The sequence below is a fragment of the Corvus moneduloides genome, chromosome 18 (assembly GCF_009650955.1).
Source record: "Corvus moneduloides isolate bCorMon1 chromosome 18, bCorMon1.pri, whole genome shotgun sequence".
Lineage (NCBI taxonomy): Eukaryota > Metazoa > Chordata > Aves > Passeriformes > Corvidae > Corvus > Corvus moneduloides.
Genome location: NC_045493.1, coordinates 1,549,533 through 1,571,568, shown reverse-complemented (window position 1 = coordinate 1,571,568; position 22,036 = coordinate 1,549,533). Strand labels below are relative to the sequence as shown.

The window sequence follows — 22,036 nt, the reverse complement described above, 5'->3', positions numbered from 1 at the left end:
CATCTCCCCCATTCTGTTGAATTACTAATTTTTAAATGAAATATTCATTGTTTCTATTTCTCAAACATCACTGCACCTGTCAGACCTTGGGACTGGAGCCCCAGCACCAACACGCCGTGCAGAGCAGCCTACCAGAATCAAATTCCGGTGATGATGTCGATCCAAGCTTTGCTCCAATTCTGTTTCCTGGAGGAGAACGCTTGGCAACTGAAACATGATTCCCTTGCAAAGGCATCTCCCCTCCTGTGCCAACCCTCCTCAGAGCAGTGCTGGTGAGATGCCAGGTGACTCAGTGGGCTTTGAATGTGTCATCGAGCTGTTTTGAATCACTATTCCTCTTTTTGGGGTGTTTTTTGAACCTTACCAACTGTGTATTCCCTATTTGATTTCCTAAAGCACCGGGAGCTGCTGTAGCCTCTGCCCAAAATTGGGGATATTAACTCCTCATGTATAACCCAGTTAGATAATTATATGGAGACACACTATTCATACAAATTTATCTGGCAAAAAAAAAGTGCATCTGTTCACCTGTCACAACATGCCAGAGACCTTCAAGACTTCACAAAAGTAAAAGTTAAATCTGAAATCTTAATGGAAATTACAGCTTTCCGATCTCAGTGTGCAGGGAAACTGCCGACCTGTCTCACACAGATGAAGCAAAGCATTAAAATCAGCTTGCTGCTGCTGGTTCTGCTGAAAATCCATTTTTTGAGGTTCAGTCCAGAGCCATCTGAAGGTACAGGGCAAGCAGGCTTTGGATCAGATGTGAAGAAGAGAATTTCTCCAGGAAAAAAAGCTTTGGAAAGGAGCTTTTATTGAAAGGACCCTTCCCCGGTATGATTCGTGGCCAGGAGGAAGTCGTTCAGCACTGAGTGTAACAGTGAGGATGATAAGATGTCACAAGTCAAGGCCTGGGACGAGTGCCCTGGTTCCGGCAGCCCTGTCCCAGTGCTGTGACAGCTACACAGGGATCACCTCCTGACTCCAGCTGTGCAGGGAGGCCGCTCCCCACTCGGATGGTGACAAGACACAAAAGCAGCTTTTTCATTTCAAGTGGCACAAAAAGCAACAGGAGGAAAACTGAAAGGCTGGAGCGACCCCAGGAATGTGCTGCTGGAGGTCAGTGTGTTTTCCTTGCCAGGCTGTCACGGATGCTGCCATCCAGCATCCTCCTTCCTGAGCAGCACTGAGGCTTCCACGGCTCCTGCCTTTGCTCAAATTCTACCTTAAAGTCCCAAATGACAGCCTGGGGCTGGATAGAGGATCTGCTTTCCTGTTGAGCAGCCCCAGCGGGAGCTGTTTTCCCACTCACACAGGAGTCTCAGCAGTTTCTGGGCCCCACACCCAATCCAGATGAGGCCCCTGCTGTCCCCTCTGCTTCTCCAAGGGACATCCCAGAGGGTTTAACACTGCTCACGCACTGGTCAGAGGGCCAGGGAACTCTGAAGGGCCAGCAGTTCTAAACATACTTAAAAAATAGTGTCATCATGTGTAATCTAAAAAAAAAGAGAGACCCACAGTACTAAATTGCAAAGTTGTAGAAATTGGCCATTAAATGTTCAAAGCAGCTGAAATGCAATTACAGTAACAGGCATGAATCAGGATAACCCTGGGCTTTGCAATATTTCAATCCAACTCTACTTTTTCCTTTTTTCCATTTTATTTTAATGATATATACATTAACTTATCAAGGACTAATGGAAATTACAAACCCTGGAATCACAGAATCACAGAATCATGCAGATTGGAAAAGACTTCCAAGTCTGACCAATCACCACCTTGGCAACTAGACCATGGCACTAAGTCCCATCCATGCATTTTTTTGAACACTTCCAGGGATGGAAACCCCACCACTGCCCTGGGCAGCCTGGTCCAGGGCTTTACAACCCTTCCAGTGAAGAAATTTTCCTAATATTCAACCTGAACCTCTCCTGGCCCAGCCTGAGGCCGTTCCCTCTCCTCCTGTCCCTGTTCCCTGCGAGCAGAGCCCGACCCCCCCGGCTGCCCCCTCCTGTCAGGGACTTGTGCAGAGCCACAAGGTCCCCCCTGAGCCTCCTTTGCTCCAGGCTGAGCCCCTTTCCCAGCTCCCTCAGCCGCTCCTGGGGCTCCAGCCCCTTCCCAGCTCCATTCCCTTCCCTGGACGTGCTGGAGCCCTTCAATGACAATGACACCTTCCACAGCATATCCTTGACAGCCACAGAGCCAAAGGTGTCAGTGTTAAACTGTTGGCCTGATGGATCCAACAGTAATTTATTAATTATTTTTTCAATTTCCCATCATTCTCCAATTAATCTCCTCTAAGTTTATTCTTAGCCTAAAGTCTTATTGTAGGATATTTTTTATTTCAGTCACTAATGAAAGTCACCAGAGGTGACCTAAGATGCTTCTTAACTGACCCCCTGCCTGGCAGCGGTGCAGGGGCTGGAACACCAGTTCCCATTGCTCCAGGAGGCTGCAAGTACAGCATCCTCCTGGCCAGAGGAACCAAGGAATTGCTCAGCTTTGGAGTTTTAATGGTGCAAGTTCCTGTGGGTGAGAATTCCCAGCAGGCGCAGCCCTGAGCAGGTCACCAGGCTGTGTCTACAGGAAAGAATTATCACTGAAGATATTCAGTTAAAATAATATGATCTTCTAATGATATTTCAAGCAGCTTCTCCGATCCAACAGCCTCTTGCCCTCTCTTTGCCTGCTGTTTCTCTAATTATCCAACCTCAGGTGGAAGGTGATTAAGTGCTTATTAGGGAAAATAGATATGGTTTATTACGAAAAGCATTTTTTTTCAGGCAGCTTTGTTGTAGCAACACAGCACATGACACAGGTTAGAGTTGTGCCAGTTTGCTTTTCCAGAGAAAAGACAGGTTCAGCAGAAAATGTTTTCAACCTTTTACTTATTTTTAGCTCACAAGGCAAACAATGTCACGGGATGGTTTGAGTGGGAAGGGACCTTGAAGTTCACCCCATTCCCACCCACTGCCATGGGCAGGGACACCTTCCACTATCCCAGGCTGCTCCAAGCCCCATCCAACCTGGCCTTGGACACTGCCAGGGATCCAGGGGCAGCCACAGCTGCTCTGGGCACCCTGTGCCAGGGCCTGCCCACCCTCCCAGGGAACAATTCCTTCCCAATATCCCATCCAGCCCTGCCCTCTGGCACTGGGAAGCCATTCCCTGTGTCCTGTCCCTCCATGCCTTGTCCCCAGTCCCTCTCCAGCTCTCCTGGAGCCCCTCTGGGCCCTGGAAGGGGCTCTGAGCTCTCCCTGGAGCCTTCTCCCCTCCCGACTGAACAGACCCAGCTCTCCCAACCTGGATCCATAGGAGAAAATGAAGAAGCCATATTAATCTAATATTAATCTCATATAGATTATTAGTCTGTTAAAGAAAATAATATAAACATCCATAAACCAAGATTTCCAGACATTCTGCCCACACTGAACTCCTGGCACGTCCTCAATACCGATGGCTTCAGCTTTGACTTGCAGGTGGCATCCTTGCAGAGCCAGGCTCAGCCAGCTGTGCTCCTACCTGGAAACACGGTCCCCAAAGCCATTTTCAGTGTTTGCTCAAAAATGTTGTCTCTGTTCCACTGAACTTGAAGTTCTGAGTCCCCCAAATCTTCATATCTGAGTAGTCCTGTGATAATCATCTTGATGGGTAGCCAAGACAGTGTCCTCGAGCTGCTTCCCTGCAGCAAAGCACTAATGGCACATCTTGTAAAATGGGGTTATTACAAGACAAAAAAATCCTAAAATGAGGCTCTTGCAAAATGTTCTGGCCAAAATGATATGTATGTAATAAAAATCTCATTATTTTCAAATTATTCATCTACTTTGCAAGGGAATGAGTCACAGCATCTGTTTTGGGGCCCCATCAGGATGACTGGCAGTGGGTGCCTGTCTCCTGGCACATTTGAATCAGGGGGTGGCCCTCACGCTGTGCTGACCCCAATGTCACCTGCTGCCACTTGGCTTGAATGAACAATGAAATAGCACTTGTTGGATGGGAGCAGGAAAAATGGAAACACCTACACATGGAGGAACAGAGTGTAAATACTGTGGTCAGGGTCAGAATTCTTTTCAGGCATTCATCAAAAACCCAGGAGAGCAAAATGAGTGAAACATTTAAATAGGATGAAAGATGAAAACCCAAACCAAATGGAATGAGAAGAGCTGGTTTTGGGTAAAAAAAACTGGCCAAGGGAGCCAGTTTGGAGCCCTGAGAAAGCAAACACCCATGTGTTCTGTGGTCTGACTATTCTTACTTAACCAGGACTTGGTGTGCTGACTGTTTTTTTAAAGACATATCTAACCCTGCCATCAGTTTTTCATCATAACAGAAACAGCCTGCAAAGGCTGAGATGGCTGTTGGGGCCACAGGAGGGAAGTGTATTAAAGGTCACTGTGTGGTACCAGGGGCAGCAAAGGACCTGGCACACCTTTGGTTTTGCTGTTTCTCTCTGTTCCAGGTGGGGATGGCTCCAGGACTGCAGCTCATGTACAGGATGGGCACGAAAGCCAGCCTCTGGAAAGGTGACCTGAGGGACCAGGGTGGGATGACCCAGGACAGGATGCTCTCACCTCACCACCACCATGTGCAGATTTTAACACAGCCAATAACTCAAGGGACATTTGTGCTGCAACTGCAGCCCAAGGAATATCTTCCCACACCAGGCACCTCTTCTCTTTCCATAAGAAGCCAATTGGTAACTCAGTGGCTGTGCCTCAGATGGTAAGAGAGGTTTGGAAAGGACTCGTTGGGCTTATAGGGTCAGCTGTTGGTGGCAACAGCATCAGGGGATGGCAGCTCTGGGAAGGATGACCCAGAGCCTCGGGACTTGAGCTGCTGGAAGCTCTGGTGTTCTCATGTTTCAGCCCAGACTTCTCATGGCCATCGGATACTTGTTTTCTTGTACATCACCCTTGCTCTTAAGGGAGATGTGTTTACTGCTGTGTTTACTCCCTAAGTTTCACAAAGAACAACTGTATCTTTTCTCAGCATTCAGGTTTTCTGGCTAAACAAATTATTTCAAGATTCTTGTACAAGAAAAAAATCAGGATTAGCCTATAATTACTTTCCAGTCACATTTTAAGTTTGTGTCCCCTGATTAAAAGTGACCAGAGCTGCATGCATAATCCCAGAGAAGGTGCAGCAGAGCCTTCTATAATGGCATTAACATTCCCCCATCTCCTGGAAATACCTCCAGGGATATGTGATTTTTTTCAGATCTGCTTCAGATTGGGAGTCTGTCGTCATCTCAAGATCAACAAATACACCCAGATTTTTCCCTTCTTCTGTCATTTCCAACTGATGAGCTCCCAGCTTGCAGCAGAGATTCTTGTTAGCAATTCCCAAGGGCATGACCTTGTACTTTCCACTATTAAATTTCATCCCATTTCCAGTGTGCCAGCACTCCATGTTATCCAGCTCTTCCAGCAATACAGCTATTCCTGCTGCACGGCCGGTGCCTCCCAGCTTTGTGCCATCAGCAAATGCCATCAGCTCACTCCTACCTTTTGTTCTGTCTGAAAAATATTGTGCAAGAGCAAAAGCACACATGGGCCAGGCTGTGGTCCTGGGATCCGGGGAGGTGAGGCTGGTTAGAGGGAACATGGGAATCCAGGCACTTTCTGCCCACTCTTCCCTTCGTAATCTCACAAATTCCCTTTGTGCATCCACAGCTGGTGTGTGTTTGAGGTGACTTTCCTACCCTTTTCACCTAGCTATCTTTTTTTATGGACCTGCTTTCCATTAATTTATTGAATAAATTAATAAATCTATTCTATATCCATGTCTAGGAAACAATTATCAGGAGTTTAATCTTCGTTAAAAGCAATCAATCTTTAGTAAAGACACAATGCATTTTTACTTTACATTTTTAAACTTACCTGTCTGTCCCCATGACACCCCAGCTTTTTCCTTTTTATTTTATATTTTAAGCTTTTAATGCTCTTGAGGTCACACTAACAGGTGTCTAAATGACTGGATTGCTTTACTTCCTCCTGCTTAAAACCAACCAGTGCTTCAGGAGTTCCTCCATAATTCATTACCACCCTCCACCTCCCAGATTAAAACCCCTGTACTGGATGAGTGAGGATACGCTCCAGGTCCTTCAGGACTCTGGGTTTGGGAACCTTGTTCCCTGAGCTGTGTGTCAGGTTCTCACAAGCCTTGATCTCCCTTTGGGTCCAGTAATTTCCATTTCCATAAAATAATTCTCATCCTTTGCCCTGATCATCATGGAAAATAGAAGCAAAAGTCATTTAACATGGGGCCATGTATTAAAAAATAGATGGGAACACAAGATATGGAGGGGTTTGGGACACAAGATACGGAACGTCTCCATGCACTGTGTGTGACCAGATTGGTAAAGATAAAATATATAAATATAACAAGCAGCTGGAAGTGCCAGCTTTTCCTGCCACAGGGATGGCACTGCAGGATTTTCCCCTCTTTAAGGACCAGAAGGAGCACCCAGCAGGTTCTGCTGTACAGGAGCCCCAGGTCTCCAGGATCCAGCTTCCCAAAGTAGGACACATTTGATCTCCCTCCAGGCGCACTGCAAAAGGCAACATTTAACAGGGACTTCTCAAAATTCATATTTTGTTTGCTGATGCTGCCAACACACATCCTTTTCAGCTACAGCTCTACTGGCTCTACATATTTTCATTGCTTTCCGGTGTAAACAGGCCAGCAATCCTGTTTTTCCCTTCAGTTACCTGTACTTCTTCCAAAGTTCCTCTGAAAGTACATATTGACATTCACATCACATTTGCATTCAGATGATGGCTTGTTGTTGGAAAAAATCCTTTTAGAGGGGCTGATTGACTTCCTTTCAAATGTTTGCTGACCCTGACCAAGGGAGCCAAACCAGAACACAACTCACTGCGTGGCTCATATCTGAGTGTGAAGACACAGGATCCTGTATTTTGCATTGTTCCCTCTGAACATTTATCCTCCTTCCAGCTTAGACATGACCTAATGACAGACTGAAGTCCATCTGTTACAATGACTAGCCTTGGACTCAGAGGGAGAGTCCTGTGGATAATTTAGGAGTGCATTTTATAGCTACTTGCAAGCATTTCATTTCAGATCAAGGCGAACATGAGGAGCAGGTGGAAATCTCCTGCAAAAGTACAACCTGACCTACATACGGTATTGTAAATTAAAGATTTGTATAAAAATAAAACATTAATGATCCATCACAGTTGCAACAAAACCCAGATATAAACCTTGCTGCTGGAAAGGAGCTCCATTGCACAAGGCTTAGCTAGAGCTTCATTTTGGAACCAGCAACATTCCTGCCACCTCCAACACTGCTGCCACTCTCCAGCTTTCCTGTGTTTTCTGTAGCTTAACGCTCACAGGCCTTTTACTTCATCACCGGTCTCTCAGTTTCCACGTGGTTTTTGGCAGTCCTGCCTCGTGCTGGCTCCCAGCTCCCCATTACCTCATGCTTTAGGAGCTGCAGGCTGTGCAGGGTGGCTTGGACAGAGCGTGTCCTGGTGGTGTAGGGCCACACATGTTCCTACAGCTGAGCTGAATGTCACCAAAGCAATGCAGGAAACATTGGCCAGAAGACCTTGTGCACCAGAATGGCTTCTGTAGATCACAGAACGTTCTGAGTTTAATGGGATCATCAAGTCCAACCCACAGGTGAATGGCCTGTATAGGGATTGAAGTCACAGCCTTGGAGTTATCAGCACCATGCTCTGACCAACTGAGCTAATCTCAGGTTATAGTTGAACAGTGTGTTTCTCCAGGGGTTTTTGAGGATCCTAAGGAGGATGGATGGCAGTGGATTCTGTGAGGTGTGGGTACACACACCTCAGCCCCCCTCAGCACACCTGACTCACAGATTGGCTGAGGTGGCTGCCAAACCTCTGCTGAGAGGCTGCCTGTTCCACAACCTTGCTCAGCCAGTGCTGGGCTTATGGACTCCACAGGGGGATAACAGGGAAGGGGTGAGGTGGTTTCACAGAATCACAGAACCACAGAATAGCTGGGGTTGGGAGGCACCTCTGAAGATCACCCAGTCCAACCCGCTGGAGATGGTTACCTTGAGCAGGTGACACAGGAACACGTCCAGGGTTTGGATTATTCCAGATAGGGAGTCTCCATGCCCTCCCTGGGCAGCTGGTCCAGTGCTCCGCTCAATGGATAGCTCTTCCTCATGTTGAGGTAGAACTTCTTGTGCTTTAATTTATGGCCATTGCTACTCGTTCTGCCTCTGGGCACCACTGAAAAGAGTCTGGTACTGCCCTCTGACACCGCTTGGAGATATTTGCACGAATTGATGAGATCTCCTCTCAGTCTTCCCTTCTCCAGACTAGCCAGGCCCGGCTCCCGCAGTGTCTCCTCCTAAGCGAGATGTTCAGTCCCTTATTCACCCCTGTGGCCCTGCCTTTCATCCTCTGAGGGGCCGAGGGATGGCAGCCGCCTCCTGAGGGCAAGGCGAGCGCTGAGGCAAGCAGGGCCGCGACGTTACAGACCAGAAAAAAACTTTTCACTGTCCGGGTGGTCAGGCCTTGGAAGGGGCTGCCCAGGGAAGTGGTGGAGTCGCCCTCCCTCGGGGTGCTCAAGAGGCGTCTGCATCCGCCGCTGGCTGATGTGGTGTGGTGGTTTAGGGGTTACGGTGGTGCTGCTGGGCTGACGGCTGGTAGAGATGATCTTAAACCAGTAGGTGATCTTCCAGCCTTGATGACGCCGTGATTCCACGATTCCGTCATTCCCTGATTCCAGGATTCCACGGTCCCCCCAGCGCGGGCCGGGGGCCGCCCCCCCCATGCCCTCAGGGCGGAGGGTGGGAGCGGCGCGCGCCTGGCCCCGCCCCGCGGGGGGAGGAGGGAGGAGGCCTGGCGGCCGCCATGTTGTTGTGTCCGTGAGGCGGCGGCGGCGGCCCCGAGCCCGTAGCGACCCCGGCCCCGGCAGGACGCCGCGCCCCGGCACGGGCGGGGGCTCCGCGCCATGCCCTGCCCAGCGGTAAGGACCCGCCAGGGTGCCCCTTGTCCCGCGGCGGGGAGGGCCGGCCCGCCGCGCCGGGGCCTGGCGGAGCGCGGCCGCGCTGTCACTGAGGGCCGCACACGCCCCCTCGGCTGCGGGTGAGGGGTGGCGGCGGCGGGGCCGGCACGGCGCCCTCGGCCCCGCTCCGCTCGGCACGGCCGGCAGGAGGAGGAGAAGGCGGCCCGGCTCCGCGGCCGCGGTGCGGCGGCCTCCTGTCCCCGGGCGGGCGGCGATGCCGGGCGGCCCCGGGCCGGGCCCGGCGCTGCGGGGTTCGGGCGGCCGGGGCAGGGTGGGCTCCCCGGTGCAGGGGGGCTCCTGGTGCCCGTGTTCTGTGAGCCTCGCCCGGTGCTGCCGCCCCCCTGCCCGGCCCGCGGGGGTGGCCGGTCCCCGCCGAGCCCGGCCGAGGATCGTCTCATGCCGTTGGCAGCCGCCGGCCCTTGCTCGGCTGCTCCGGCCGCTGGGGCCGTGGTGTCAGCAGTGTTCGGCTGTCCTTGTGCGTGCGGCCGAAATTCCCGTTCCTTTTATAAGTGGGACTTGTTCAGGCTTTTTATTTACGTGGTTTTGGGACTTTAATTGCGCCTTTTCCCCGTGTTCCTTTTAACAGTTCTGTTCTTTCGCTGGGATCTGAGCAGATGTTGCCCTTCCTTGGTAAGTGCTTTGCCCCCCAACATGGAGTTTAAGTTCGTGCATTGAAATTGTTCCTACTCTTACTCTTTTAGAGAATGTTTTTTGTTCAGCAGATGCGACCTGGTCTTTCTTCACAACTCTGTACAGGAAACTGATTTCTTTCCTTTCTGTGCACACTTCCCTCACTGTGGGAAGGTTGGGTGTGAGCTCGGAACTCTTGCAGACTTCAGGTCTCATAGGCACTCTTCTGTGTGCCTCACCTGTTTGTTTTCTTGTGTGATGTAGCCATGTGCAATAAGGCTTTCTTTTAGAAGAAAAGAACTTGGCTAGTGAATCATGTCAGGTGGTGCTGAGTGGAAGTGCAGCTTAGCTTTCTGGTGAATATAAAGGCATATGTATGTTACAAAGGCGAGTCCACTGGGAAGGGATGGCAGCGTGACGGAAGGAGCTGTGACAGGTTTGTTGTAGTGCCTGTCATGTTCTGAGCTTCAGATAAAGCACTGAGATGCCTTTTGTCTGTTACTAAAGCATGTGGTATTTGGAAATGAACTTTTCTTGGTGGAGGTGAGGGAGGTTTTATGAAGGAGTGCTTGTAAACTGGAGGGGAGGAGGCTGACATCTGATACCTGCTTTGCTTCAGCTGTTACTGATTACAGTGGGTTTGCGAGATAGAAGTGGTGCTTTCTTTCCTAGCACAGGAAATACTGGGCTGTAAGTGTTGAAACTTTGTGCAGATAAGTGAAGGAGGGGCATGAGGTTCTAAAATGCTTCAGTGACAAGTGGTTCTGTGCCTGCTTTGGAGCTTGGGGAAGGGCAAAGGTGCACCAACAGTGATGTTTTTCTGAGTGTGTGCACTGAAAGGTGCTCTTGTCCCACTTCAGGTTATAGGAATGATAAATTGAGAGCCAAGCTGAGTTCTCTCACTGGCAGTGCTATAGGTGCCTATCTGGGGTACTGTTGCTATCTATTGCATGAACAGTCTGCATTAGCAATTATTAAAATATCAATGTTAACCTGCTCAAGGAACAAGCCATGGAACCCACAAATGATACCACAAAGGTGGAATAGGTCAGGTTGATAAGCTCTCATTTTATTTATTTATTTTCCATAAAAACGACCATCTGCAGCTGGAAGAGACAGAAATGGAGCCTGCCCAGGCTTCTGAAATAGAGGATACAATATTTTATCTCAGATCTCATTCCACCTACGTGCAAGCCAGGATGATGGAGAGAAGTATGTTGTCAGCTTTCAGGAGTAGGAGGAACGTGGCTGTGCAGTGCTTTGCTGGCAATTAACCTGGAAAAAAGGAGTAACTTAAGGAGAAGGGGATCGTTCGGCTGCTGGAGTAACGGGCAGGAGCCTGGCAAGTCTGATGGGGCAGGGAAGAGGAATTGTCTCCGTGGAGGAACTGGGTTGGCACCCAGCATGGAGTTTGAGATCTTTTCACCTGCCCAGTTCAAAGGGCTGTAAAGGCTGTTTCTACTGGGAAGTGTAACTGGATACAACGGGATAGGACTCTTCCATTTGGTATGGGTGGGGTCTTCAGAGCACATGACTCCAAACAGCCTAATTAGTGCTTATCACATCCTGTGAACCAGAGTGAAACATTCAGATACTTAAACATGCACTTGTTTCATAGTAGCTTTCACTGGCTGAATCAAAGTAATGTCATGTTTCTCTCAAAGTAACCCCTTAGGAACTGAATTGTCCCGGACAAAAACGTGCAACTGTTCTGCATTTGTCTCGAGCTTGAGTAGCTGGTGGTGTGAGATCTGCCTGTGAGATCCCGTGTGGGTTTTAAACTCTGAGAAATGAGCTTCATGACTTGTAACTTCAGCCCTCTTCTAGGTATTGGTGCTGTAACTTCCCAGTGCTGTTGGGAAAGCTTTAGGGATGTGCCTAGAATTCAGTTTGTGCTGCAATTCTTGTGAATTAACTGGATTGCTAAAAGACAACTATTTCTTTCTTCACGGCGCTTCAAAATTTCAGGATGACTGACTGGTTTGCATGAACGACCTCAAAATGAAGTTAGTGGCAAAGTGAAGACCTCAAAGTGAAGTCAGTGGCAATTCAGGAATTTGGAATACTGACATTTTACTGGGACTATTTGCTATGCCCAGCAAAGAGCTGGAGCCCTCAGCCCCTGCTGCTTTCCAGCTTCTATCTTTGGATGCATTAGCCCCGAATGGTGCAGGATTGCTGTGTGCATTGACTTGCATACGTGTCAGCTGCTTGTGGCATAGGCAGAGATCACAAACCACAGCCTCCTTTGGTGTCAACTGGCCTTATTTGGAGGGCAGCTTTAGCAAAACAGCCCAAACTTTGTCCCTTTGCTTTGGGCAGTTGAGAAGCACTGAGAGAATGGACTTGATACCACAGAAATCTGAGGGTAAACTGGAGTGTGAGTAGCCCTGACCTGTTCTTCCCCTCACCTGCTTAATAATTTCTGGTACTGGTGTCAAGGAGGTGACCCCCAGCTGGCTGTGGGTTTTCCAGGAGTAATGTGTCATCCCTTAAGGAAGGCCTCGAGTCCATCGCTGCTGCTCAAAGCTGCAGGGAGGAACCAGCCTGCCGTAGCAGGGAAGAAATGCAGCATGATCTTGTTGCAAGCAGTGGTATCTCCGACGTTTAGTCTGTTACAAGGTGTCAGGTTGTGCGGCTCTGAGCCGAGGTGCTCTGTTCTTTCAGGAAGTACCAGTGTGCGCCTGGAAGTGAGGCTTGGGCCTGCAGAGCCATGCAAAGTGAGCTGGGGAGGGAGGGCAAACAGGCAGCTTTCTGGAATGTTGGTTGAAATGGGAAAGCTGTTTCTGGAGTGACGGATGTCCAGCAAAAAGCACTGTTTGTAAAGGCTTCACTTAAAACACAGTTGCTCATTCCTGGCTTTGGTTTTCTTCTGAAACTCCTTGGATTTGGAATCTTCATGTGAAGTCTAGAAAGCAGCAGTTGTTTTGACACCTGAATGTGGCTGCAGGTTAAGCTGGTAACTGGATGTGTGCTGTGTAGGGCTTGCTGGGGACAACTGGATGCTTCAGAGGCCTTGTTCCTCTTCATGGGTATTAATGCTGAAAATAGTTACAACAAGGTAACTGTGGTAAGATCCGTCGGGAAGTTTTTTTGGAATTTGTGTGTGTATATGCATGAGTGAGGCAACTAATGACGTTGTAATAGCTATCATGGTGGTGGTGGAACTTTTCCAAAGTCTGATAAGGAGGGGGGAAAAACCCAAACTCTGCAAAAGACTTCCTAAATAGGGTGTTCTTGGCCTTCCTTTGGGGAGCTGGATTTCAGAAGACTTGAAGCTGGATGTTCCTTGTTCAGTGATACTGTAACTAAACTTACCCAAGCTGCTGTACTGAATTATTGCCACTTCTGAAAAATGAATACCTTGAGCAAGACTCCAGTGGAAGTTGATTTTGGAGTAGTAAATCTGTTATTTTTCCTCTTGATTAGTAATGCAGTGAAGAGCTGTAAAGCAGCATTGGTGGGCTGGCTTGGGGGCAGGCAGTTATACACAGCCACTCATGCCAGTAATGAAATATGTCTTCAGTAACACAAGCAGATAGATCCTAAGTAGTATTAACCCCCTTTTTAAAGAGAAATTGACCCAAAATACTGAATTGTAAATATTTCAAAATACAGCTTTGCAGTTTGGCGTTAGTTGAAAGAGGGCACAACATCAAAGAAATCGAGGCTTGGAGAAGCCCTGGGAGGTGACAAGCAAAGCAAGTTGTCCTTTGCCTTGCTCAGCACATCTCACTGTTGTTTGCAGCGTTCATTGTGATGGGCTGACAAACCACGATGGAAATGAGGTTGGGGTTGCTGTAGAGAGCTTCATCCGAGGTGCTGATGGAGCTGATGCTGTCGCTGACTTCTGTGGCATTGCTTGTTCACCAAAATACTCTGCAGCATGCAAACAGCATAGTGGGGGTCAACTTCAGGGTTTGAGTTATTCTCTGTCTGGTGAAGCATTAGAACTAGTGCTGGATGAGCTTACCTTGGACAATTATCCTGTCACCTGTGGAATTAACTTGAAGCTGAAATGAAATCAGAAGTTTGGTGTTAGTCCCTGGCTACTTGGGAAGAGCTGGGTTTTCTGAAGGGCAGCCACAACAGACCACCCCCCAGACTGGGGTGTGTTCTTCAGAGGGAGAGCCGTAACAGGGAATGTTCAAATGTTTGGACTTCTGGGAGTGGACAGCAGGGAAGGCTGCCATGGAGCTCAGAGCTTCCCTATTTCCCGCTGAATATCCATGTGGGAAAGACTTGTATTCTGTTACTTTGATACTTAACTGTCTTCTTCCATCCTGTGTGTGTTGGTCTCAAGCTGAGTGTTCTGTGCTCCCCTCCATTCGATTTTAGTCCAGTCACTCCTGCGTCATCTGCGGAGTGCCATCGTTTTGGGTTAATTTCAGAACTGAAGTTATTCTTTACTAGCAGATGTACCAGGTTTAACCTCTCAGGTCCTGCTTGGTTTAGCCCATACTGGGATAAGAATTGAAAAAGACTTTTTCCATTGTACTTTCTGCTTCCTACTTTTCAAGGAAACAAGTAACCTCACTACCTGGATGTGTTTCTCCCTTGCTGTGAGCACACCAGGCCCATGGCTAAGACTTCTACCAAAGGCTCTTGTACCCTATTTTAAGAAAGACTTTAATCAAGGAAAACCAGTGAAAATGGTGTAAATCTTTCTTTAACTGAGATTTCTGTAAACAAAGTAGCATGAAATAAATCTCTAGGGTGCCTGTGTGTATGATGAAGTCTTTTGTATATACAAGTCTAATAGTCTCTAAGTATTTTGGATTGTTCTGGTACTCTGAGGTTTAGTTTCTGGAACATATAATCAGTATGGGGGGAAGTAATGCACTTCAGGTTGAATTTGTGGAGGAAGGCTGCTGCATTGCCATAATTAAGTCTTTGTAGTTTTTCTTTCGAATACCAGAGATTTGTGCACTTGTATAGACATTATTTATAGAAACACTGGTAGAACAGTTTTGTGTTGCCCTTTTGTGGGCCTCATTTGCTTCTCCAAGTTTGGGACTGCGAGCTAGGGCTGTAATCAAAGCATTGATTCTGTGGTGTTACCTGAAAGGACAGAGAAATAAAAATAGTTTCTTTTTCCCTGTACCTTTAAAGGAAGGTTTTGACTTCTCTATCAACCAGGAAAGGGCAGACTCCTGACAAAATGAGACTTGTTTTTTCCAGTGCTGCTTTTTCTGCTTGTGGAAGTGCCTGGGGGAAGCTGCTGCCAGGCACCTGAGGGAGGAGAGGACAGAAATCCTGTCTGTGTAGGTTGACACGGAGTCTGTGAAGACAAGATGCACTTGGTTGGCTTCCTGAGTGCCCTTGGAGAGCAGAGCAAACGCAGGACTCGCTGCAGGGCATCTCCCCAGCTCACCCTGAGAGCAGCCTTTCATGTAGGGCTCATGTGCATCATAAGACTCTGAGGTCCTGTGAGTCTGACTCCTCAGTTTCTCTGAGGTTTGACTGTTCTGGGCAAGCTGGGTTCTTATTTTTTGGGGTTTCTGTACAGCTGGTGGCAGGATTTCAGAAAACAGATGGGAAATCAGATTTTCCCTTGGGTATCCTCCCTGTCATGTGTAGAGTTTAGTGCTGTCTAGGTCAAGGGTAGACTACTAGAATACTGCTTTGGGTTTTTCAGTTGCTAGAAGTAGTAGTTGAAAGTATTGAAGAGTTGAGTGAAACTGAAGGGTGGATTAAAGAAACTGTAACAAAAAGACTGAGGAGACAGACATTAAGAACAATTTATTTGAACTGTACTGGTAGAACTGCCTATGTGGGGTCTTAATACCTTCCACATCCTACACAAGATGCTACCTGAATAAAGTAACTTCCAGTACTTTGGAAGTGAGGCCTCAATTTTGTACAGGAGATGTCCGAATGATCCAGTCCAGCAGCTGATCTACCACTAAGCTCTGTCTTGTCACTTTTATGATATCACTATACCTATTCAAAATGAATTTTAACTCCAGAGCTGCTCATGGAAGTGGCTGCTGCTAGGTCTGGAATTGGTGGAAAGTTTCCTTGGAATTTCTAGGTTTGGAATTGGTGGAAAGCATTTCCCTGGAATATCCTATTCAGTAGTTAGGAGGGCCCCAGCAGCCTGGCTGTCCCTGTTCTCCTTGCAAGTAGGTGAGGACAGGGAGGAAGCCAGTGGCTGTGGCTGTCTGATCTCATCTCTTGGAGCCATAATTGACCTAAATGTGTACCTGGGAAAGCTTTGCTTGTTCCATTGCTGTCTGCAAGTGTGTAATTGCTATCATGGAAACTTAAACCAGAGACAGATGAGCTGCTGGGCAGTTGTGTTGTTTGCTGCATCCTTGTTGGGCTGTTTGCTTGGAGACATTTTCAGTCCTGGTGCTGGATGTGCTGCAGCTGGAATCTGTCCTCAGTTTTTTCTGCATCCAGCCTTTGGTGTCTTCCATAACTAAAATTACTGTTGTCAAAGCTGACTTTTACTGTTCTGTGGATCTCTAAGTTCAGGCTTTTCCAACACTTGTCTGTCTCCTGACAAAGAACAGATGTGCCGAAATTAGAGGCAGTGAGAAGAAAACTCACCTGCCATATCACAGAGGAGCTTGGCTTGAAAATTAGTATGAGGACATTTCTCTGTCCTCTGTGCAGCCAGGTTGCTGTGGTCTGACCAGAGTAGAAACACCTTTTTTAAAGTGTTTTGACCTGATAGCTTTGATTTTTTTTTTTTAATTGTTGTATTTGAATTTTCTTTATTTCCTTTTTATTAACTTCTGAGAACAAATACTTAGTGTAGTGTAGGCATGGTTGAACTTTTGATCCAAGAAACCTGACTAAAATGTCTAAGCAGATTGCATTTCTAGATTATTTTGATTATTTTCCTTTAATAAATGGAAGCTTGAAAGCAAGTGAAGTGTACTTAATGTAAACTTGCAAATTTACTGCCTCTGCCTGCAGAACTTTTCTTTCCATCTAAACACTGTGCATGGTTTTTTAAGAGTGGATAAGCTTTTCATCAAATTAATGACTAATCCTTATCAAACAAGTGTTCATCTTTACAATTAGAGAACAGGAATGCTTAATTGTGTGCTGATTGGTGAACATACTAGTCATGAGTACATTTGAGAATTCAGATTCTTAATTTTCTCTCACTGCTGGTAGCAGGAATTTGCTGTGAACAGGGCATTATATTCTGGTTGGATACCCATTATAATTAAATTATCATCTTTGTCTATGTTCAGCGAACCTTTCTTTGAGTAACTTCCAAAAGAATGCACCTTTTTGCACTTTGGGAAAATCTGAACTCTCTGAGGAAAAAGGAGGAAGATGGAACAAAGTAAATATTTTGAGGTCTGCTCGGCTTTCCTTGTAGGTTTGGCTGGTGGATTATGGTCAAGGCACAGTTGTGTTCTAATGCAGAATACAATAGCTTGCTTGTTTTCTTTTACTTTGGGCTGGAATCTCTTAATCCCTTGAGACTCAAGCATGAGTATCACATGATTTGGAGGTGTTTGGTTAGTGTACTTCACTGCTGCAGAGCATCCCTGGATGGAACAGATGAGTAAATCGGGGCTGCACGGAGAAGCCACATGGAAATTTTCAGTTTCGGAGATCCATGGCCAAGTGTTTAATATTTTGTGCTGGGTTGTGTTCTCGCAAAGCCATCTGGTCAGTTACACTTGTCAGTAAGGAAGGAGATCAGACACCTGCTCCAAAATTCCAAATTCTTTATAAAAAGGATTCCAGCTTCAATGTACTGACACGATACGTGTATGTTCAGTATCCTACAGTGTTCAAATCATTACAAGGGGATTTGGAGGGAAACTTCCTTGCAGGAGAACTGGTGGTACAGCTAATTGTAGGTCCTTCTTTTAGAGTCTGTGACCACATGGGACATCAGTGGATATAGAGCTGTATTAGTAATACACATAAAGCCTTGTTAAAGTCAAAGAATAATAAATATTCATTAACAGTGAATTTCAAAAAGTAGTAGCTCCGTGTATAGCTGCATAATGGTACCAATGTGCCTGGTCACTGTCGTGTTGCTTTTCTCCCCCTTCAGTTCTGCAGGCTTTAGAAGCTGGAACCAAAATGCCTTGCACTTGTCAAACTGGAATTTTGGCTTTTAAATGACAGGCTGAATGCTGACACTTGATGAGGGTGACTGCTAAACACTGACCTGGGGAGAGGACTGGGCAAGGGGTTTTCTAAAATAGAATAGGATTCCCTAAAGTGCTGAAATATGGTAATGAACTGAGGATGGCAAAAAGACTCTAGTGTGTTAGAAAATGTTGGTCTTGACTCTTGGTGCTGCTTTTGCAGAGTTTGGTCTGCTAAGCACTGGACCAGGGCAGTAGCTTCCAGTCCCTGGTTCTGCCTGCAGCTGGAGCCGGCTCTTCCCAAGAAGAATTTGGAAGAATTGCAGAGGTAATTGGGGCACTGGAATCATGGTGGCTCTATCCTTAGCTCATTACTCCAGGCAAATTATCCTTTCCTTCTCCAGTGTTGACTGGCAGGCAGGTTGGAGAGCTGTCTAGCTTTCCTTTGCTGAGGCATTCCAACTGCTCTGCAGTGTTTTCATTGCGCAGACACTTCTTCCTGTGAACTCTTGAAGGGCTGGTGATAACTGAGCAGCAGAAGAGTCTAAGAATGGGAGTTCTGGAGTAATTCACTGAGGGAAACAGCAGTGTCAAACCTGCTCTTGTAATCAGCTTGGAGTAGGAAGCAATTTGGAAAACTGCTTGATGCTCTGCTCACCTGTGGAGGATGGTTGGGTTCATCACTGCCACTGCTGATGCCTGAGCTGGGTGGGTCTGGTGAAGGAGTCAGCCTGGGGAGTTGTGGACAAAGGATTTTGCTTCATTTGACAAGCGTAAGACTGGTATAGCAAAGACAATAAGAGCTATTTCTTGCTTTCTTTTTGAAGCCTGGTTTTTTACTAAGCTGTTTGTGTATGGTCGCAGTTGAGGTGCTCCCTTCCTTGGAGGGTCACGCCCAGAGAGCAGCCCCATTAAAACTAATGGTGCCATTGCATCATGTCCCAGCCCGCCGTGGTCCCATTCAGCACTCAGGTATGAAGACTTTTCCTCTTGCATAAGGCACCTTGATCTGCTTGGGTCGGGGAGGAAGCAGTTGGCACCTCCCTAAAGAGTAAGTTACAAGCTACTGTGCCCTGTAGCTTATTTTTCTAAACATTAGTATTTCAAGTTACTGTCCAGTTTTCTAAACTGTACAAGTGCCTGAGGCTGGGCCACGGCTCACAGAGGAGGGGATTACCTGATCAGCTCTTGCTGGATGCAGATCCTTCCCTGCTTCTTGCATGCTTCTTTCTCCTAGACCCAAATTATTTGGTATTCAAAGCAGAAACCTAGTAGGGCTAAGCCTCATGTATTTGAACATATTTCCCCAGGATTGCAATATGGCTTTAATCTACTTTGTCTCCTTTCAATTTCTAAGTATTTCTAACTACTGTTAGGTTTTTTCTGGTTCTTTCAACAAAATTCAGTTTTTAGTCTCATCATAAATCCTTGCTACCGTGGGTCAATCTCAGCAGACCAAGTTATGTAGTAGTTAAGAAATGATTTTTCTGTAAATTTACTACTGGTCTAGTAATGTATATTGAGATAAAGTGACTTCACAAAGGCAAGGAGTAGTCACTTAAAACATGCCTTGTCCAAAGAAATTGGTCTGAAGTGACTTGGATCCTGACAAGGACAAGAAAGGACTGAAGGTTTTTGTGCAAGAAGTGAGCAGGTGGGCTGGGGAGAATCTAGTTTAGCTTACAGTTTAAAGAAAGGCCTAATGGCAAAACACCCTCAAAAACTAATTCATGTGCTTAAATTCCACCGTTTTTTATGCTGCCTCTTGCCAAGAAAATTAATTCGTAGAGCTAATCTGAATTTCCAGGCTGGGTTTGGAAGGCGATAGCCACTTCTGCAGGTGCACAGAACATTCCAGTCTGTTCAGCTGGGCCGATGAGTCTTGGTGGTTGCAGTGCTGATATATTTGATTTTCAGGAGTCTGAAGATGTGGCTGTGGAGCACATTTGTGGTGCATTTGTAGCTGTGGCCAGCTGGGGTTTTCCTGCTTGTGAAAGGTCAACTTTTAAACTTCCTTGGATTGGTTAGCAGTAAACTTTAAGCTGGTGTTGCAGCACCTGTTTTCTAGAGCTTCAGACCTCCTGTTTGACTCTGGCAAACTTAGGAGGAAGAACTTAGGTCCCTGTGTGGGGTTGCTGCTCTTAAGATCAGCTTAACTATTTGTAAATAATTAAAATACGGAAGGTGAAGGAATACCCTGGGGTCAGTTCAGAGAGGGCTTGTGCAGCTGTGTGAAGATCAGTTGTGGTAGGACAACCCCGTGCATCCATCATGCCTGCAAAAGAAAACACAACCAGCACCTTGACTGAACAGCAATTAGTCAGGTTGTGCCCTTGTATTCTCCCCTGGGTCACCTTTTGGTGAGTGTTGTTGAAAGACTTGACTTAGCAGAGTTTGTACATGTTGAAACAAATTTGATGGCTTGAAACTTGTCTGAACAATCTGCTGCTTGTTAGGTGACTCCTGAGGAGCCGTGACCTCTAAAAACCCTGACTTGGTTACTTTGATTATTTTATTAGTAGCATTTTAAGCAGAACTCAGAGATTAAACAACATACTGAGAGCTTATTGCATGTCAGAATGTGAAAGTGTGAACCTTTCTGTGGAGCTGGGAATCCATAGATCATGCTGGGTGAGTGACAGCTCAGCCTCTACACGGAATTCAGAGCATCTTTGCCATGTTATAAAAAGCTTGTTGCCTGGTGCTGATCTGTTCCTCCATCTCTTGAGTTTTTTGTAACCTCTAAACTCTAAGCATAGGATAAGAATTTATCTTGTTAAAACTTGTGTTTGTTTGAAGAGTTAACTCCTGCTTGTTCAACTCTGTCCTACATCTCTAGATCTCAGTTATTTAAATACCAAGGTGTGTGTCACTCAAAACCTACCTACCCAGTGAGTTTTTCCTTTAGCAGAAAAGTAAATGTGACCTGGAGTGAACAAGCAGCTGTGCCTGTCTTGCTACACCTTTGTCATTCTTCAGTTTTGCTTATGGAACTGCTAAATCAGGATTTAGGAGTTGGTCTGCTGGTGAGTCTTGTGGAATCCTGGAAATTTCTTGAAATATTTGAGATGAGTGTCTATCACTTATCTTGAAGTGATATATTTTACATTGTATCTGATGACAATTTGGGGGGAGGAACGGGAAAAAATCCTTACTAATGTCTCATTTACACAAAATAGGCTGTGTGAATGCTCTACCATATGCTGGATATACGGAATATCTTTAAAATGAAGTAGGTTGGATGGAAGGGTCTGAAGGCTTCAATTCTGAAGTAAGGAATTAATCCTCTAGTTTGTCTGGTTAGGTGTGTCCTGCTTTGAAGCCTCACTGAATTTTCAAGTGGAAAAGTAGCAGATTTGTTTGGTGTTACGCAGAAGGCTTGAATTGTATCCTTTTTAGTACTTTGAGAGAGCTTGGTGCAAACCTTTCACCGAACTGGTGCTCTTACTGAGCTGCTGGAGGGAAGTTAAGTTCATCACAATTCCAGTGTTCTTTCTCTTCCATCCAGTGCTTTAACTCCTTGTCACAAGTGACAGAGTGACAGTGGCTCCTTGCAGACCCATTCGAGGTAGAAATCTGCAGCTCCACCTGTGTGTTGTGTCAGCCTGTTGCCTGTTCAGAGTTTAACAAGCAGTCTTAGTGCTGTGCTCAGCATGACTACACCGATACTCTGCAGGGGACTTTTAGCCCTTCTAGACCAGGCTTGCTGCAAGTAAAGAATGGAACAAGTATTTTTGCAGTGCTTTGCTGTGTTTCTGTGGTTAAAGGGTACCTGTGCTGATGGTACTGATTTAGAGCAGCCTTCACTGGGCACAGAGCTGTAGCCTGGGCTAACAGCAGGGTGACAGGGCTGTTCCATGGATCCTGTGACTCTGGAGGCACTGGGGGCTTGGGCTGACCTAGCACAGGAAGGCCTCAGTGCTGAAAGGATATCCACTACTGGTGATTTCAAATTTCCTTTACAAATGCAGCTCCTGAAACTTCTTGTATCTGAGGTACTGCTTCAGATGTACTTGAGATTTATGTAGGAAGTGGAAGCAGATGCATTCCTTTTCCTCAGAGCTTTTATTAATTGTTAACTGAAGCAGTTGAGTTGCTGGGTTTTGTTTAGTATTTGTGGTAAAATTTGATATGTTGCTTGATAAATGCTCATGTGTTTTGCACAGATAAAATGTGTGTAGTCCTTGTGGGTTATGGAGTAGTGGGCTGCTGGATTTGTGGCTGTTAAGATGCTTATGTATTTAATTCAGCAGTGAGAACTAATGCACTGAAACTTCATCCTGGAGAGTTACTTAGTAACTCTATTTGTCCTTGAGCTGCAA

The 22,036-nt window shown here is 46.6% G+C and overlaps 1 protein-coding gene across 12 annotated transcripts in view; it reads left to right on the top strand.

Annotated features, from left to right (window-relative positions):
• Window positions 1-8,871: 8,871 nt before the first annotated feature.
• MTMR3 (myotubularin related protein 3) overlaps window positions 8,872-22,036 on the top strand; it is a 74,634-nt gene continuing 61,469 nt past the window's right edge. For 5 of the 12 annotated variants that reach the window (XM_032128034.1, XM_032128043.1, XM_032128041.1 and 2 more), the window contains exon 1: window positions 8,872-8,976. In XM_032128034.1, the coding sequence (XP_031983925.1) occupies window positions 8,962-8,976 (15 nt within the window). In that variant the 5' untranslated portion in view covers window positions 8,872-8,961. Of the gene's footprint in view, window positions 8,977-9,601; window positions 9,646-22,036 lie in introns of all 12 variants that reach the window. The other 7 variants (XM_032128044.1, XM_032128042.1, XM_032128040.1 and 4 more) reach the window with 3 other exon arrangements.